Source organism: Labeo rohita, chromosome 21 (assembly GCF_022985175.1).
Source record: "Labeo rohita strain BAU-BD-2019 chromosome 21, IGBB_LRoh.1.0, whole genome shotgun sequence".
In the NCBI taxonomy this organism is placed as follows: Eukaryota; Metazoa; Chordata; class Actinopteri; order Cypriniformes; family Cyprinidae; genus Labeo; species Labeo rohita.
Window position 1 is genome coordinate 28,658,306 of NC_066889.1, and position 21,038 is coordinate 28,679,343.

Genomic DNA, 21,038 nt, shown 5'->3' on the forward strand with positions numbered 1-21,038 from the left:
TCTATATGAAAACAAAAGAAATGGTGCAAAATAAATAAATAAATAAATAAAATGCAGGAGTAAATGAAAATGCAGGTGTAAATAAAATAAACTAAAAATCAGCAGGATGGTTTTGGCAATGAAAGTTGGGAAAATGCAAGAGTAAATGATGAGGATAATTATTAAATCTACTAGGGATAAAATAAAATATAAATAAAATATGAAAATTAAAATAAAAATAAAAAAATAAGTAAAATAAAATTTTAAATCATAAAAAAATAAAATAAAATAACTAAGCAAGAAAATATGTAAATTAAAATAAAATAATGTAAAATAAAATTATATAAGTAAAATAAAATAAAATAAATTGTTGAAAATAAAATGTTACAGGAGCTACAGGATTTAAGGGTGACTACAAAATGACAGGGCATCTACATAATGCTACAAAATCAACCAAAGTCAATTAAAAAAAATAAACATTAGGATGGTTTTGGCTATGAAAGTTGGGAAAACGCAGGAGTAAATGATTGAGATTATTAATTATTACTACTTGGGATAAAATAAAATAAAATAAAATAAAAACAATAAAAAACATTTAATATGTAAATTTAAAAATAAAATAATTAAAAAATAAAAAATATTAAATTAAAGTAAAATGTTACAGGAGCTACAGGATTTAAGGGTGACTACAAAATGACATGGCATCTACATAATGCTACAAAAATCAAAGAAGAAAGAAACGGCAAGATGGCTTTGGCGATGAAAGTTGGGAAAATGCAGGAGTAAATGATTGGGATTATTAATTACTAAATCTACTAGGAATAAAATAAAATAAAATAAAATGAAAGTTGGGAAAAAATAAAAAATAAATGAAAAAATAGAATAAAATAAATAAAAATAAAAATCCACAAGTCAGTAAAATAAAATAAAATAAAATAAAATAAAATAAAATAAAATAAAATAAAAGGGTGTATTCGGCGATGAAAATTTCTTTAAAAATAAGCTTAACAAAACGCTTTCTGTGAGCAGCATGTGGACTTCCAATGCCAAGGATCCTCAAAGAAAAACTCCCAAAATACTGCTTCCGTTGATGCCTTTCTGCACCCATATTGTCTCTTTCTCTTCGATTGTGAAGGCTCTCATCATTCCTCATCTAGAGGATGAAGGTCAGGGTTTATTTCAGTCCATCCGAATGTAGATTTGAGTCATCAGCCACAAATTCACCTGTTACTGAGCTTCTTTAAAGACTCCGAACTACTGAAACATGCCAAAAAGCCCACACACACCTGAGAAGCATATTCCTTTGCTTCAAAACAATACAAATCAAAACAGCTTTGTGTTAGAAAAAATAAAATAAAATATTACAATTTAAAATAACTGCTTTCCTATTTGAATATATTGTAACATATAATTCATTCCTGTGATCAAAGTTGTATTTTCAGCCTCATTACTACAGTGTTCAGTGTCACACGATTCTACAGAAATCATTCTGGAATCATTTGATCAGATGTAACTGAAGTCAAACTGCTGTGAGATTCTGTCAGCAAAACGCTGCAGTTCATAAATGTGACTGCGAAGATGTTTCGATTCAGCAAACTAATCTGAAGAGCGAGCGAGAGCCAGCAAGAAAGAAAATTCAAGAAGCGATGCCAACAAACAACACGACCGCAGAGTCCTCTCTGGCAGGAGCAAAGCATTGTGGGTGGCCAACAGCAGCAATAACAGGCTGAAAAGCCTTCTGTTAGAGGAGTGGGAGAGACAGAGAGAGATGTGGGAAGAGAATCATCTCGTGTAGTGAGGTGAACAGCAACACACAAATCATTCTCTAGATTGTTTTTCCTCTTACATCCAACTTTAGTAATCAAAGTGGAATTATTCTCATATTCTGTGCTCTGAAAACCAAGTAAAACATGCAAAAATGACATTTAACACTATTTGTGTTTGTTCGCCTGTGCAAAACTTGCAGACGCAATGCTAGGATGCTGTGGGTGGTTACTAGGGTGTTGCTATGCAGTTGCTAAGGCACTCTGAGTAGTTTGGTTGCTAGGGTATTCAAAATGTGTTGCTAAGCTAAGCTTTACTCTAATTACTTACTAATTATCATAAAAGTTGTCTTTTTAACATCTTACAGTAAATAAACAACATAAACTGAACTAATGTATGTACACTATGTTATATTCTATTTGTCATATTTGTATATTAATATTTATTCATTTTGATATTTATATATTTAAAAAAAGTAATATATAAACTAATTACAAACTACATTTTAATTTTATTCATTCATTTTATTTCATGTTTTATATATATATACATACATATATATATATATATATATATATATATATATATATATATATATATATATATATATATATATATGTATATATATATATATATATATATATATATATATATATATATATATATATATATATTTTTTTTTTTTTTTTATTTATTTATATATATTTATTTATTTAAGTACATCAACTAAATGAAAATAAGAAATGCTGCTTTGGCAACTAGCACAATTACATTTAAGTTTAATTTTTAATTTAATAATATAATTTTATCTTGTATATATTTATTTATTTTTTATTTTTTTTAAAAAAAAATTTTTTTTTTATATTTTATTTTATTTCAGTTTAATATATTTCAAGAAATACAAATGTTTATATATTTATGTTTAATTGTTAATATTTATTGATTTTAATTTTATTTTTAATAATATTTATTTTAATTTTTGTTACAGTTTTAGTAATTTTGAAAATAAATAAGTTTAAGTTTTATATATTTTATTTGATTTCGGTTTATTTTATTTCAAGAAATACAGGTGTTCGTTTAGATGTTTATGTTTGTTTAGTTATTAATATTTATTCATTTTAGTTTTATTTTTAATAACATTTATTTGTAATTTTTTAATATTTTATTTTATTTTAGTTTATCGTATTTCAAGAAACAATGTTTGTTTATATATTGATTATATATTAATATTTATTTACTTCAATATAATGTTTTTTATTATTTATTAAAATCTGTCCATTTTTAGACAAAGATTTACTGATTGTATTTTTCTGTCATTTTTATTTATTCTTTTAATGTCTTTATAGTTTTTATTTTTTTGTTTTTGGTAAGTAAATCAACTAAAAAAAATGAGAAATGTTGCCTTTGCAACTAGCAGAAATAAAAAGTTTTTTTTTTTATTTTACATTTCAAGACTCATTTTCAAAAACGTATGTTTCTATATATATTTTGGTTTAGATATTAATTATTTTTATTTGTATTAATTATTTTTACATTTTATATTGTTTAATTTTAATTTAAATGTAATTTTTAAATATTATTTTAATTTTAGTTACAGTTTTAAGTAATTTCAAAAATAAATAAGTAGCAGAAATAAGTTTTTTAATTTATTTCAAATAACAATTTTTTTATGCTTTAAGTTTTAGTAAACTATACAAACCCTGACTCACAGGCATCAAACGTCATTGTAAAGGCAACTACAGGTAAAGCAGCAGTGCATTTTATGAATCTGAGAGCCTTTATTCACAAATAAACCATCTATTCTGTTCCACACGTCGTGTCAAAGCCAAACCTCAGCGTAAACGTCCTCGAACCCCCGCGGCATCACAAAGCACGCATGAGAAGCGTCCGCCGAAGACATGCAGTCAGACTGGCTTTCACACACAAGGACATCAGAGCCTTTCTTCACACCAACAAAGCCATGAATAACACAAAGCTTTTGCTTTCTTTCACCCTCCGCTTTCTGCTTTTCTGTTGCACAAGTTTAGACCAAAATATTTTCTTTTTTGGTCGTTTCTTAGCAACTGCAAATTACAACGGAGAACTTTTCCGATGAGGTCAAAGTCAAAACGTGACAGAAAAAAAAGGTGGAAGTGCTTTCACGGATTAAAAGAAAAGGTTATAAGTAAAGATCATGCAGATACAGAGTGTTACGTTTTACACCGAACACAAAATGACGCTCTCGTTACATTAACAGGCTGACGTGTGGAAAGTGTGAGCTGCTGTTTTCTCGGTTTTACGAGTCTAACGTCAGCGTTCTGCGCGCAACGCTTGCGCTAAACAACTGGAAGAGAGTGGGAGGGAAACGTGAGGAGAGCGAACGTCACGTCAGCGCTGTGGTGACTCACCGGCGGTCATTTCTGCGGCGACGAAACAGTTTCTTCGTGTGTGCGATCTCAGCTTCGTTAGGCAGAGGAGGAAAAACCTGCAGACAGAGAAAAAAAAAAGACATGAGAAACACCAAAACAAAAATTATGCAATTTTAAAACTTTTTTTTTTTTTGATTGCGGTATTATTTTCATGATAATTGTGCACATTTCCCCAAAAACTCTCATTACTGTAATGTTTTGTTTTATTTATCATTATTTTCAATGATTTCAATAATTTAAAAAAATAATAATAATAATAATAATTAATTAAATTTTGAACATAACAAAATACAACCAGGATGTCACGTTTTTAAAATTTTTAGTAGAGAAAAAAAAAAAAGTATACACACGCATTAACATATGTGCGTGCATGATTTTAATATTAATTAATAATACATTTCATACATGTTTTGTCTATGTATTAATTATAATAATATTTCTAATATATATATAATATAATAATATATAATGCAATAATAGTTATAATAAATTATAATAAATTATTATGATTATACCAATTATAATCCCTTAAATTAAATTAATATAATTTGTATATATTAATAATATAAAATTATGAAAAATGTATAATTTAAATAAACATTCATAAAAATATTTTAAAATACTTGGCAAAATACTACACACACACTTTTCATAAATTATGCATGCATCTGTGTTTTTGTTTCTCCTGTGAATTTGCATCTTTGTCATTTTTTTTATATTTAAATGACAATGAATAATAAATACAATTACAAATATTATTAATATAATAATATTTTTATAATGAATTATTGTAATATTAATTATTATTTGTTTTATTTGTTATTTGTTATTTTAAATTTATAATTATTAAATAATAATATATTATTAAATATATAATAATATTATACTATTAATAGTATAATATTATTATATATTTAATAATATATTATTATTTAATAATGAATATTGAATATATTTATAATACAAAATCATAAAAATATGTATAATTTAAACACTTCATAAAAATATTTTAAAATACTTGGCAAAATACTACACACACATATTTCATAAATTACGCATGAATTTCTCTTTTATTTGTCATATTTTATTTTTAATTTTAATTAATAATAGATATAATTAAAAATATATGAATAATATAATTAGATTTTTATAATTATTATAATAATAATTATAATATGAATATAATTTGTATATATTAATAATATAAAATTATAAAAATAAGCATAATTTAAATAAATACTTCATTAAATTATTTTAAAATACTTGGCAAAATATTACACACACATATCAAATTAAGCATGCATCTTTGTTTTATTTGTTTTTTTAATTAAAATTAGTAATAAATATTAACAAATATTAATATTATAATATTAAAAATATTAATAATATAATTACATATTTATAATATCATTATATTTTATAATTAATTATTATAATATTAATATAATTTGAATATTAATATAAAATCATAAAAATATGTATAATTTAAATAAACATATAAACACATTTAAATAACAATATTTTAAAACACTTGGCAAAATACTACACACATTCACATATATATATATTTTTTTTAAATTATGCATGCATCTTTGTTTTATTTAAAAAAAACAAAAAAAAAAACAAAACAAAGAGCTTGGTATTTTGCATTACAGAAATTTTTGCCACAGTTTGACCTTTTTGCTAAAATTTTGCTAAAATATGACCCATTACTTAACAGTTTAGCAATGATTACATTACAATCAAACACAGATGGTTAAAATCAAATCCCACCCTTCGTTATTCATAATATTGTGTCACATGAAGGGACGTCATAAGGATCTGTGCATTTTTGTGCACGTGATTCAGAGCTCATCATCTACAGACACACCAAAAAACTAAACATAGAAGAAAAATAATGACCTCTCTTGGATATTACAGGAGGTTAAAATGCCAAAGTTTATCAACAGGATCTGGGAAACAAGTACTGGTGCATGATGGGTAATAAAACCCTAAACTCTGACAACCTTCCATTTCACTGCATAATGGAACATTCTTGAGCTCTGAGCTGCGGTGGCAGCATCTACACACACACACACACACACACACACAGGGTTTCTCTTTCTAACCCTTCAGAGTCTCTGAAGCCAAAACCACTGTATGCTGATTGGCTGTCTCTGATTGGACACAGATGTGGCGGGAGATTAGTGTAATTGGCTGCTTTTCCTCGTCGGCGCGGTAATAAGGGCTTCTAACGCTTAACCCCGCCTCCACACAGAAACCCTGCCAGAGCCGGACACAGAGAGTCGCCAGCCATCACATTTATTACAAGAAATGACAAAAACAACTGAAACTTAAGAGAACTACTCATGATGATAAAACACTACGTCAAACATCTGGCAGGAATACACACACCCTTGACTGGCTCAGACCGAAGTGAGAAATTGTCATCATTTTTGTTGTTCCAAAACTGCATGACTTACTTTCAACTGCAGAAACACAAGCAGTGAATTGTTGAAGAATAGCATGAGTGCTCTTTTACATATAATACATGACTATGACGAAAGAGACATTGTAACAGACAATGTGACATTTCTAAATTCCCATGTAATCGAACACATTACAAAAGCCAAAAATGATGCACATTTTGCCAGAAACAACTTCTACTGAAATGCATTTGGACATTTAACTTTTTAAAATATAAATATACATATGTATTTTTTAAATTGATAAATGTATACAAATACAACAATATATAAATGTTTTCATATTCATAACTGATGTATTTATATATTACACATTATATATTTTATTATATACACATATATAGTGAGAGTCCTTTTACCAGGATATTTACCAGAAATTGTAAATACACAACACAGTATTTCTGAAAATAAATAAACAAATAAATAATTTTTTTTTTAATTAATTAATTAGAGATGTTTTTGATTATAAACATTTAATGAAACTATTAAAATGGAATCTAGAAAATGAAATGGAAAAAAAAAAACTAAAACTGAATTTGAGAAAAAAAATAAAATGTATTTCATACAACCTGTAATTTTCGTTAAACATTTAATAAATTGCTGTACAAAAAAAATTAAAATGGAAAAAAATGAATTAATTTTTAAAAAAAATAAATTTAGGAAACTGAATTTTCTGCCAAAGAATAAAAGCAAAAGATATTTTTTTCTTTTTTCTCACAATTTTATAGTGATAAAATAGCAATTTGGACTTTCTTTTGCATAATTCTTCATTTACATTTCAATTTAACTTTTTTTTTTTTTTTGTAAAAACAGTAACTGCATTTTTTACATTTTATAACTTTTTTCCTTGCATTTGCAAGTTTATATAATTCAGATTTTTTTCTCAAAATTGTGAGATAAAAAAAAAAGTTTCCATTACTTTTTTATTATTTTATTTCGTTGCAGAAATAAGCTTTCATAATGTAGACTACATGTAAAAATTTGGAATTATCAAAAATATTATTTTAATATTATGTTATAATAAATTATAATATTAAAGTTGGAAACGACACAGTGGCATCACGGTTTGGTACATTTTTGATACAGCAAAAACAAAATAAATGCCAGAGAAATTTCCTTGATTTTTACTATTTTTTAATTTATTAAAACTAACATCATCAAATATGATCTTAAAAATATTTTTAATTTTGTTTTTCTTTTTAAATCTTGGAAGGCCTTTTAATTTTAATTTATCTAAGATGATTTTGGAAGTCTTTTTAACATTCGTTTCTTATTTATTTGGTTCCAATTTTCAGTGTTTTATATTTAAACTGTGTAAGTTATTTGTTATTTTATATTAGGCCTATAACATTTTGTATTTGTATGGTTAATAAATAAAACATTCTATGTTTAATATATTTAAACATTTAAATGTTTAATTGAGTTTGTCGTAATGTGTTAATTGACACTAAGTGAAAGTAAAATGCACACAGACATTTACAAGCTATTTAAAAGTGAATAAAAGCGATGTATAATATTTAAATCATTTCAGAATTTAAATTAATACATATTTGCAATAAAGTAATAAGATATAACTTAACAACTAAGCAGCGACTGTAATTTAATCAAATACAGACTGTTAAAATGAAGTCCTTACAGTATCCCTAACATTGTTTTGTACGCCAACAATCCTTAATTCAGAGGAGAATTAGATTTGATAAGTGTTTAGATATGGGTCAGATGTCCATATGTAAAAGTGGCTCATATAAGATAGCAAAAAGTCTCATCTAATAAGCTATTTACCGTTTACATGCAAAAAAACAGGATCTGATGTGTGCCAGATGTCTGTGGAAAACAAAACTCCATCCATCTGACAGTGTGAATGCAGCCATAAAGACAACGGAAAGACTTGTGAGGTTACGACTGCCATTTTGGGCTTCGTCCCATCAGAATCCATCAAGTTTGCGAGCTTCTAAGCTCCTTCATGAGAGAGGCGGGTCCTCAAGCGTCCATTCATCTTTAGCATGTGTGTGTGTGTGTGGGAGCTACTGTTGCAGTCCTGCAGGATGTCACAAGTTGGACGTCTCGGCTCTAATGTTCTCCAGATGATAATCGCAACCACACGAAACGCATTCAGACTTCAAAGCGCCTAAATATGTCAATATTTGCACAAGCGTGAAACGAAGGAAAGCGAGGCACGAGTTTTCGTTTGTCATGATTAAAGTCCTCAATTATAATTCTTGCTTAAAAAAAGTAAACTATTAGCACAAAGAAATCAGATCTTCTTTGAGACATATTTGAAAAAACGTGAGGAATGTGATGAATAATCTGCAGGGAGGAGGCCTTCGGTTTATTTTAAATAAGGGCTGATTGTTTTTATTACATGTGAAACAATGCGAGTGAGCGTGTATGTCCTGTGCGCGACGGCAGACGGATCAAAGCCGGTGACACGCAGATACGCACACCGTTCGGCACGTCCCCGCTGAGCTTGACCTTTGACCCCGTGCTGTAGGACTGCTGGTCGGCGTGCAGACGTGACCGCGGAGGGCGGGAAGGCGGGAAGGCGGGGGACTCGCCCGCGGAAGGAAACTTATGCGTACCGCCACATTCCAGAGGTCAAAGGTCACAGCAGAGTCCACGTTCACAGAGTGGGGAATGGTGACTCCTCCCACTCTCACCTGATTGGTCAGTACATAGATACAGTGATGAAGTATATATGTTGATGATGTAATAGTGAGAAGTTGAGGAGTAGGTTACGGGGTCAAGAAAACGTCTGTCTCTTCCCAAATCATGTAAAAACCCATGTACAGGATGTTACTACAACAATAAGCCCCAAGTTATAAATTCACTGTAAACCACGGCTTCACAGGGCTTATTGCTTTTATAAAATGGTTATTCCATAAACGTAGAAGGGTTTCACAAAATAAAACAGGGCAAATAAAAAGTATGAATATAAATAAAAATAGTATTCTTCCACCAAGCAATGTAGTTCCTCAGAAACAGTTGTGGTTGCAACAAAGTGGTTGCCAAGCAACACACAAAAGCAAACAAAGGTGTATGTTGGTAGAATAATTTACAATTGCTTCAAATGTGGCTCAACCAATCAGAATCAAGGACGGGAACTATCCATTTTATGAACTGACTGTAGAATAGCATTTTTCATAAAATAAAATAAAATAACATTCTCAGAAATTCTACAAAGATTTAGTATGACTACATACTACATATAGCAAATATGATACAAACAGGCTGTAATGATGTAGTACCTCATAACACAGTTTAATTTGACCCTTTGCAACTATAGTTATATAATGTATATTATGCATAATATAAAGATATAATATAAAGTATAATGTAATTATAAGTACAGTATAATAAATGTATACTTTAGCATAAAGTATAAGTATAATACAGTATAATATTTAAAAATATGACAAATATTTAATAAACTTTTATTGAAGAATTTAACTAAAAAATATTTAATTAAGAAATAACATTAATAGCAACATTAACATTGTATATAAACAATGAATTTAAAAACTATTTTTATTAATAATATAATAATATATAGACAACATATTAATAATTAACATTTAAATATTTAAATCATTTCATAATTAGATATATATATATATATATATATATATATATATATATATATATATATATATGAAAGAAATTAATACTTGTATTCACCAAGGACATGTTAAATTAATAAACAGTGATATTTTGATATGATAATAAACGTTATATTTTGAATAAATGCTGTTCTTTTTACCTTGTTATTCAAAGAATCCTGAAAAAAAGAATCACAGGTTCCAAAAAAATATTTGGCAGCACAACTGTTTCCAGCATTGATAATTCTAATAATAAAGCAGCATATTACAATGATTTCTGAAAGATCATGTGACACTTAAGACTGGATTTGAAAAAGCTGATGAAAATATAGCTTTGCATCACAGGAATAAATTACATTTTAAAGTATATCAAAATAAAAAACATTATTTTATATTGTAATAAAATTTGCAATATTACAGTTTTTTCTGTATTCTTGATCAAATAAATGCAGACTTGATGAGCATAAGAGACTTCTTTAAAAAACATTACAATGATCCCAAACTTTTGAGCGGCAGTGTATATGCACACACACAAAATTATATAAGGTTCAAAATTATATCAGGTTAGTTAACTACATTAGTCAACATTTTTCACTGTTTGTTCATGTTAGTTAATACATTAACTAATGTTAACAAATGACACCTTATTGTAAAGTGTACCATTATTTCTAATTGGCAACCAAATATGATAAACAGAAAGAAGACTTTCTCTTCTAGCCAGTGGATTTGTTTAAGAGTCCAAGAGAGTTTGGATTTGACAAGGTGGGTCTGATTACGCCTGACATCGTCCCTAAAATCATCACGACCATCACTGCTAATGAGATCTACCCGCAGAACCTGAGCTCAACATTCACTCGTGCCAACGAAACGACACAAAACCTTCCCTCACTTAAACAACATAAACTTTCCCTGCACAAGATGATATTAGAGGGTTATGGGATTTCAAACGGCATAGATTATGAAAGCGGGCATTAACCTGAAGTGAGCGAGGACGTTTCCCATCACAGGACACTGACGAACCGTGACAGAGAGAATATTACATCCTCTGATTTAAACAGTCAGAGCGGAACTAATTTCAAAAAGATTAGCCAGAGAGACTCTACAGCCCTTCACTATTACATTCAATCAGCTGAGTAAAGTAAAAACCCTTGAAATTTATTTTTGCATTATTGTATTAAATTAAAATTAAATATATAATTTGAATTTCAATAACTGCATCTAGAATTAGCAATGATATTTAACATAATTTAATATATACATACATATATATATATATATATATATATATATATATATATATATATATATATATACACTACTGTTCAAAAGTTTGGGGTCAGTACATTTTTATTGTTTCTTTTTTTTTCTTTTTTTTTTTTAAGAAATTAATACTTTTATTCACCAAGGATGTATTAAGTTAATAATTAAAAGTTTACATTGTTATAAAATATTTATATTTTGAATAAACACTGTACTTTTTAAACTTGTTATTCATGAATCCTGAATCCTGAAAAAAAAAAAAAAAAAAAAAAAAAAAAAAAAAAAAAAATCACAGGTTCCAAAAAATATTTGGCAGCACAACTGTTGATATTATCCAACATTGATCATTCTAATAATAAATCTGCATATTAGAATGATTTCTGAAGGATCATGTGACACTTAAGACGGAAGTAACAGCTGATAAAAATTCAGCTTTTCATCACAGGAATAAATTCTATTTTAAAGTATGTTAAAATAAAAAACATTATTTTATATTGTAAAAACATTTTGCAATATTACTGTTTTTTTTTTCTATATTTTTAATAAAATAAATGCAGCCTTGATGAGCATAAGAGACTTCTTTAAAGACTATTACAAGTCTTACTGACCCCAAACTTTTGAACGGTAGTGTATATATATATATATAAATAAATTATTTATTAAATAAAAATATCAATTAAATAATTAAAGTAAAAACAAAATGTGGGAAACATCTGTAAATAATTTTAAATAATTAAAACTGCTGATTTCAAATAATTATAATAGTCCACAAATTGTCTAGACACCCAGCAAGAAGCATGTTTAGCTGATTTCTCGCGCTGTGATTGGCTGGACGTTTGATCCAATCTCTGCAGACGTTAATAATGGTTTGTTCACACTGCACGCAAATCCAATTCTGGTAAAACAGAATCTTAAAATGTCATGTTTTTATCCTCCCGTTCAGACAACAAACAAGTGAACGGATACACCAAAAAAAAAAAATCATATTTGCAGGCTGTCCGAACAAAGCCAGAGCGTCCCGTGTGAGATCTGCGATTCTAAACTTAGTGTCCACCGGACAGAGAAAGCTCTTTGTTAGCATGACTATTGCAGGATGACTGAAGCCGTCACCTCTGGTATTAACGTGACCCTTTTCCTGTTCATGGCTCTGTGTCACGACATTCCGGATGATGAGGCGGAATTCCAAGAGGGAAAGTGACACAGGAATTCCTGCGCCGCTAGCGGGTGGAATGAGGAAGACAATGAACCATCAGTCAAAGAGCCGAACACTTGGCATGCGACCGTGAGCGAGGAGAGAGAGAGACTGGACGACTTCCAGTCGAAGCATATTAACTGTACGCACACACACACAATGAAAAGTTTTTCAGAGAAAATAGGGGATGAGAATCAGGGTTCCCACACCTTTTCACCAACAAATTCCCATGACTTTTTCCAGCCGTTATCTAAAACTGCATGAAAAATTATTTTCGTTAAATGTAGCTGAAGTAATGGATTAAAAAAAAACCTTAAACTTAATAAATTTCAGTTAGTTGCCAAAGCAATATTTCTCAAATTGTTTTTGTTAAAATGAAATATAAATAATATCAAATAAAATACAAACTTAAAATGTAAATAAAATATAAACTATATATAAACTAAAAATAAATAAAGTACACTACCAGTCAGATTTTTTATGTTTTTAAACAAGGCTGCATTTATTTGATCCCAAGTATAGCAAAAACTTTGAAAAAAAAAAAAAAAAAAGAAAAATATTTACAATTTAAAATAACTGCTTTTTATTTGAATATATTTTAAAATGTAATTTAATTCTGTGATCAAAGCTGATTTTTTTTGGCATCATTACTCCCATCTTCAGTGTCACATGATCCTTCAGAAATCATTCTAATATGCTGATTTGCTGTTCAAGAAACATTTATTATTATTATCAATATTTAAAACAGAAAGATCCAAAGATCCATTGATCTGAAATAAAAAGCTTTCGTAAGATTATACACTATACCATTCAAAATCTTGGAGTATTATTTTTACAATACTTTTATTTAGCAAGGATGCTTTAAATTGATGATAAAGACATTTATAATGTTACAAAAGATTTCTATTTCAGATAAATGCAGTTCGTCTGAGCTTTCTATTCAAAGAAACCTGAAAAAAATTCTTCTTAGCTGCTTTTACAACATAATAATAATAATAATAAATGTTTTCTTGGCAGCAAATCAGAATATTAGAATGATTTCTGAAGGATCGTGTGACTGGAGTAATGATGCTAAAAATTCAGCTTTGATATCACAGGAACAAATTAGATTTTAAAATATATTCTGATAGAAAGAAGTTATTTTAAACAGTAAAAATATTTCACAATTTTACTGTTTTTCCTGTACTTTGAATCAAATAAATGCAGGCTTGGTGAGAAGAGACTTCTTTAAAAACATTAAAAATTAAGATTTTTATCTTTAAGTACTAAAATTACTAAAACTAAACAGTAGGATAGACAAACAGAAAAACAGAATAATATAATAAATAGAAGACATTATGAAAACAAAATAAATAATACTAAAATTACACTGTCACTGGATAAGCATTAGTAAAAATCATTTTAGAGTTAGTACACAGACAAATTGCAATTTCTAGTCAATGAAATAGTTTATTTTTTCTTTTATTTACTATTGACATGTTTTAATTTCCATTTTAAAATTTTTAAATTCCCTGATATTTTAAGAATTTGGATACTTGGTGAAAAATCAAACAGCCAAGGTTATTTTTGACACTAAAGAAAAAACACAAAATACTCATTTAAAAAATAATTAATGAATTAATTAAAAATAAATAAATAAATTCAAAATTTTGAACTTAATTCCTGGCTGTTGCAGAATTCTTGTTTAATTTCAGTGTGGAACAACTCCTCAAATGAGTCCTTAAACCACCTAAAGAAAATTGTCGAACACAATCTCGTCAAACTGCGGTCAGACAGTGAGCCGCGTGTTGTGTTTACAGCAGCGTGAGCTTTACGTCCTTCTGGAACTGTCTGCAGTGTGCGTGCATGTGTGCATGTGCGTGTGCGTGTGTTGGTCTGGTTGCCGGGTGACGCGGGTTCGAGTCTCTGAGCGTTTACGATGGGACAGACATCATGGCTCTCTCAGGCCCAATTAGGTAAAGAGTCGCCCATGATCTCACACACACAACCACAGCACTCAAACACTCGGACGCACGCTCCACAACCGAGAAACAAAAACTACATTTTTGATTTACAATCATCATAATTCTACACAGATTACTAACACATTGCTATGGTGTTGCTACCGTGCCATGAGTGGCTGCTAAGGCTTTGCCAAAGCTACTTGAACCCTGCAACCTTCAGCTAAAAAAGCGTAACGACTAATGCTAACATAAAGTAGACCAGAGGACCTTTTTTGAATGGATGTTAATGGAGGAGACGCTTCACCCAGGGAGTCGCCGTGTGGTTACTAGGCTGTAAACAAGGGTGTTTCTTAGTAAACAAACAACAAAACACACAAGTGAAGAACAAACTGAACTCTAACACTCTCGCTATGAGTAACAGTACTAGCGCTGCACTAATAAGACACTATAAATCTCTCTCACACACACACTTTAAAATAGTTGTATTTTATCTCTAAAGCAGTGGGTTTTGTAACACGACACGTCATACAGTCGCTCGAATCGGCCAACAAGCATCCACCCACAAATTCCACAACTCCCAAAAGATGAATCCGCATCCAAGATTCCCTCACTGACCTCCTCATTCCAGCGTTACGACAGAGAGCGAGCGAGGGAGCAGGTAAGCGCTCTGTGTGTGTGTGTGTGGCTGACAATCACAGGAAAGGGAGGGGTGTCTGACCTCCTCATTGTTCTGTGTCAGATCTGCCGGGGTCTCTCTCGCTCTCTTTCTGCTCCTGTCGGGCCGCACGTAGCTCAGGGGAGCGAGCGCTCAGTGTCTGGCCCGCTGGAGGCCTTTTGTTCTGCAGGAACTAGACACGTCTACAGCATCTGACCCATCACTGGCAGACCACTGATCTCTCTCAAACACACACACAGTATGTAGACGCATATGAGTCAAAACATATGACGCAAAAAACATGAAATCAGTGTTTTCACCCGAAATACAGACAGATAACACACACACACACACACACACACACACGTTCGATCAAAAGTCTACACTACCAGTCAAAGGTGTTTGAACAGTAAGACTTTCAATGCTTTTTAAAGAAGTTTCCTCTGTTCACCAAGCTTTCATTTATTTGATTCAAAGTACAGCAAAAACTGTAAAATTTTGAAATATTTTTACTATTTAAAAAAGTGTTTTCTATTTAAATATATTTTAAAATGTAATTTATTCCTGTGATTTCAAAGCTGATTTTTTATCATCATTACTCCAGTTAAATGATCCTTCAGAAATCATTCTAATATTCTGATTTTCTGATCAAAAAACATTTATTATTATTATTATTATTATGCTGAAAATAGCTGGGTAGATTTTTTCAGGTTTCTTTGATGAATAGAAAGTTCAGAAGAACAGCATTTATCTGAAATAGAAATCCTTTGTAACATTATAAATGTCTTTATCATCAGATTTGATCAAATTAAAGCATCCTTGCTAAATAAAAGTATTTCTATAATTTCATAATTTCATTTCCAAACAAAATTTTTTGAATGGTATAGTGTATAATGTTACAAAAGCTTTATCTGTTAGAAAAATACTGATCTTTGGACCTTTCTATTCACCAAAGAATCCTGAAATAAATGTACTCAACTGTTTTAAATAATAATAAATAATAATAATAATAATAATGTTTCTTGAGCAGCAAAACCAGCATATTAAAATGATTTCTGAAGAATCATGTGACACTGAAGACTGGAGTAATGATGATGAAAATTTAGTTTTGATCACAAGAATAAATTACATTTTAAAATATATTAAAATAGAAAACAGTTATTTTAAATAGTAAAAATATTTCTAAATTTTACTGTTTTGTTGTACTTTGGATTCTGTCAATGCAGGCTTGGTGAGCAGACTTTAAAAAAAAAACAAAAAAAACATTAAAAATCTTTTGCCTGGTAGCATAAAAATGAGGTCATGCTATTGATTTTTGTCATTTTCATATGAATTATAATGACTGTATGAAACAAAATCTTAAAGGTGGATATTATTTACTGTTTTAACGAATCATTTTAGCCTTAGTTTTTGAAAGTGAAGTTGGTAACACTTTACTGAAAGCCTTTATGTATAATGCATTATAAAGTTAGTCATAATGAACATGATGCATAATATATTTTCATATATAATTGGTCATTAAAATGCAAAGTTGAAATGCATTACAGCATTAATAATACACAGGTTTGTTTGTCATGTGTTTTAATGCATTATACTTTCTAAAAGTGTAACAATGAATAGATAAGCATTATAAACCATTACCACTGTGATGTCATGAGACCATAAAATGCATTATAATGTGCATTGCACACAGCAATTAATGCATAAAATTATATATAAATGCTTCAGGTAAAGCGTTACCTAAATATTACATATTGGTAATCAAAAATTATGTTCTGACTTATTTATGGTAGGAAATTTACAAAATATCTTCATGAAACATGATCTTTACTTAATATCTTAATGATTTTTGGCATACATTTTTTTATTTTGATCATTTTGACCAATTTAGTGTATTTTTGGCTTGTACAGCATTACATAATCAGTGTTATTTATTGTGTTAAAGATTTTCTAATGACTTTTTAAAATCAGAAAGTGCATAAACATCTGTTCATGTGTTGACAAAGATTACAAAGATAGCATTAACAAAAATTAATAAATGCTAAAAAGTATATATTGCTCATTGTTAGTTTATGAGAAGTGTTACCGATTTAACTTCAGGGTCAAAGTACAGTTAATTAAACACATACACTCACACACCTCCATCAGGACGGAAACAGACAGGCTGACTCTGGCCTTATTGGAAACGAAACCTATTTTGTGGGAATAATGGGAAGAGTGAACGTGATAAAACACACACACACGCACCGTGTATCACTTCCTTCTGCTCTGTATTACAGACAATAAAAGTTTACAGTGTGAAGAAACATCCGCTCACAATGACACACACAAAACAAACAAACAGAACAACAGCGCACGATATAAACTCACCAGCCAAACACTCACATAAAGAGTGTGTGTGTCTGTGCCACAGGGCACGTGAATCTGGCAGGATATTGTGGATCAGATGACAAACAATAGAGCTACAAAAATCACTCACCTGACACACACACACACACACACACACACACACAGGTCAGTGAGGTCTTGGATTAGAGATGGGGACTGGTTGTGTGTGTGTGTGTGTGTGTGTGTGTGTGTGTGTGTGTGCATGTGTGTAAAATAAATTATTCATGCCAACAATTATTTCACACGACTCTGACGGGAGAAGATTCTTCAACTCAAACTCATTATAAACACCTGTCAGTCTAGTATGCAAATGAGCTGTGTTGTGATTGGCTGACCTTACGCTGTTGTCTGGAGCCTTTTTACAGTCTGTGATAATGATACGCCATCACAAATATTTTAAACATATAATGCCCATATAAGAGCAAAACTGGCAACACTTTATGTATAATGCATTATAAAGTTGAAAAGTTTGGGATCAGTAAGATTTTTAATGTTTTTAAATAAACCTCTTCTGCTCATCAAGGCCGCATTTACTTGTTTAAAAATACAGAAAAAAACAGTAATATTGTGAAATATTATTACAGTTTAAAATAATGGCTTTCTGTTTTAATATACTTTAAAATATAATTTATTCCTGTGATCAAAGCTGAATTTTCAGCATCATTACTCCAGTCTTCAGTGTCACATGATCCTTCAGAAATCATTCTAATATTTATTATTTATTATCAGTGTTGGAAACAGTTGTGCTGCTTAATATTTTTCTGAAACGTGATTATTTTCTTTTTTTTAAATTCATGAAATAAAAAGTTAAAAACAGTATTTATTCAAAATAGAAATATTTTCTAACAAAGTCTTTGCCAGCACTTTTACCTTACGCTGTTGTCTGGAGCCTTTTTACAGTCTGTGATGATTTGCCATAATAAATAACATCACTAATATTTTTTAAACATATAATGTACATGTAAGAGCAAAGTTGGCAACACTTTACTGAAAGCCTTTATGTATAATGCATTATAAAGTTCAAAAGTTTGGGATCAGTAAGATTTTTAATGTTTTTTAAATTTTCCTCATATGCTCATCAAGGTCGCATTTACTTGTTTAAAAATACAGAAAAAACAGTAATATTGTGAAATATTATTACAGTTTAAAATAATGTTTTTCTGTTTTAATATATTTTAAAATATAATTTATTCCTGTGATGCAAAGATGAATTTTTAGCATCATTATTCCAGTCTTCAGTGTCACATGATCCTTCAGAAATCATTCTAATATGCTGATTTATTATCAGTGTTGGTATATTATATATATATATATATATATATATATATATATATATTATATATATTTATATATATTATTTTATATGTTACTTTTTTAATTAAAATAGAAATATTTTCTAACAATGTAAGTCTTTGCTATAACTTTTACCTTACGCTTTTGTCTAGAGCCTTTTCACAGCCTTTTGATTTTCCATAATAAATTACATCACAAATTGTTTTTTTAAACATACAATGCACATATAAGACTTTTTCAACAGAAATCAATATTTTTATTTGGCAAGGATGCACTACATTGTTCAAAAGTGACGTTAAAAGACATTTACGTTGCAAAAAAGTTCTATTTGGAATAACTGTTCTTTTGAACTTTTGATTAATTAAAGAATCCTGAAAAAAAATGTAAATAAAATTGTATCAGTTTCCACTAAAAAAAAATTAAGCAGCACAACTGTTTTTAACATTGATAATTAGTAATGTTTCTTAAGCAGTAAATCAACATATTATACACTTTTAGGTGGGAGAGAAAAAGATGTTAAAAATACAGTAAAAACTGTAAAATTGTGAATTATTTTTACAGCTTAAAAAAAAGCACGTAATTTACTCCTGTGATCAAAACTGAATTTTCAGCATCATTACTGCAGGATCATGTGACACTGAAGACTGCAGTAATGATGCTAAAAATACAGGTTTGATCACAGATATAAATTACAGTTGTTATTACCAGTGATTTTGAACTATAAAAATATTTCACAATTTTGCAGCTTTTACTGTATTTTTAATCAAATAAATACAGCCTTGGTGAGCAGATGAGATTTTCCCCTCACACTATAATTTAACATCTTTCTCTTTCCCACCTCTTTTCTAAAAGTCACGGAAATGCAATAGTCTTTTGTCTTTAATCTTTTGCTTTTGTAGAAAACAGAAACACCAAAATAATATTTGCTATGGTTTCTCATGTACCTCTATAGAAGTTTACACAACTATAATTTTCTTTCATGTTCTAAACCCAAAAACTGCAAAAAAAGTGTTAATTTTAACATCCAACAGTCTGCACGTTTGCCTTTAACGTGTTTAAATAAATAGACGTACGCAAAATCACAGAGAACAACGGGAAAGACAACAGATCACTTGAGTAAGAACAATGGCTGGCATCACACACACTCCACCCTGTCTGCCAGCACCGCGTCCAGACGCTGCCGCAGATAGAACCTTCTGACCCGCCACTGCCACGCTAACAACATCCTGCTGGGTGGATCGAAAAACTCACCGGCACCCAGACATACCAGAAGGAAAGAAAAAAAAAGATAGATAGAAAGAAAGAAAAAGAAATCTATGCTACATGACAGTTCATTGGTAATGACATTATAAAACCACTAGATGGCGCCACTAGCTGAAAAGCAAGAGATGAGAAAGTATGGAGCACTAATACTTGTGTAACACTGTTGACAGTCAGTGAATCCACCCGACACAGGTTTGCTAGTTTAACCAATATTAGAGGAAAGAGAGAGAACATAACTTCTAGTGTTTCATCCATGTGCTTCTAGAGGAAAATCATCATACTGTGCAAATTATGTGAGAATGGGACAAACCATTTCTTTTTAAGGGGGGTGTTTTCTAGTGGGTAGTTGACAATGGTTTTTCGACACAAACAAAACAAGTTATATCACAGTAAACGCTTATTATTTTTGAAGCGCACACCCAAATGTCTTGATAACCTGAAGGCAAAACTATGAAATTTATATATGAGGTAATTTTCATGCTTAAATGCAGAGTAGAATGAGCAACTTTAAAATCAGACAGATGAATACCAGGGTTGCATGTGATATGACCATAATTTTTGAACAAAAGATAAGTTTTTTTTCACCATATATACTAGTGTGATTGGGAAAAATATAATTGTGCACTAGAAAATTAAGCATCGGGGCTTTATATTGATGAAAATATATTAAAAATATACTTCAAGGACATGAGATGTACCCACAATTATAGAATGACTCACATACATAGATATACTACCGCATCAACAGCTTTGATATTTTAGTATTATTGTAGTTTTTATTAATATTTAGTAGTTTTCTACATTTTCTGTTTTCAGTTTAATTTTATTTAAA

The 21,038-nt window shown here is 29.5% G+C and overlaps 1 protein-coding gene across 2 annotated transcripts in view; it reads right to left on the bottom strand.

Annotated features, from left to right (window-relative positions):
• Positions 1-21,038, bottom strand: part of ctif (CBP80/20-dependent translation initiation factor) — an 82,421-nt gene that overhangs the window by 35,629 nt on the left and 25,754 nt on the right. For both annotated transcript variants that reach the window (XM_051093307.1, XM_051093306.1), the window contains exon 8: positions 4,131-4,207. In XM_051093307.1, coding sequence (XP_050949264.1) covers positions 4,131-4,207 — 77 coding nt within the window. The remainder of the gene's footprint in view (positions 1-4,130; positions 4,208-21,038) is intronic.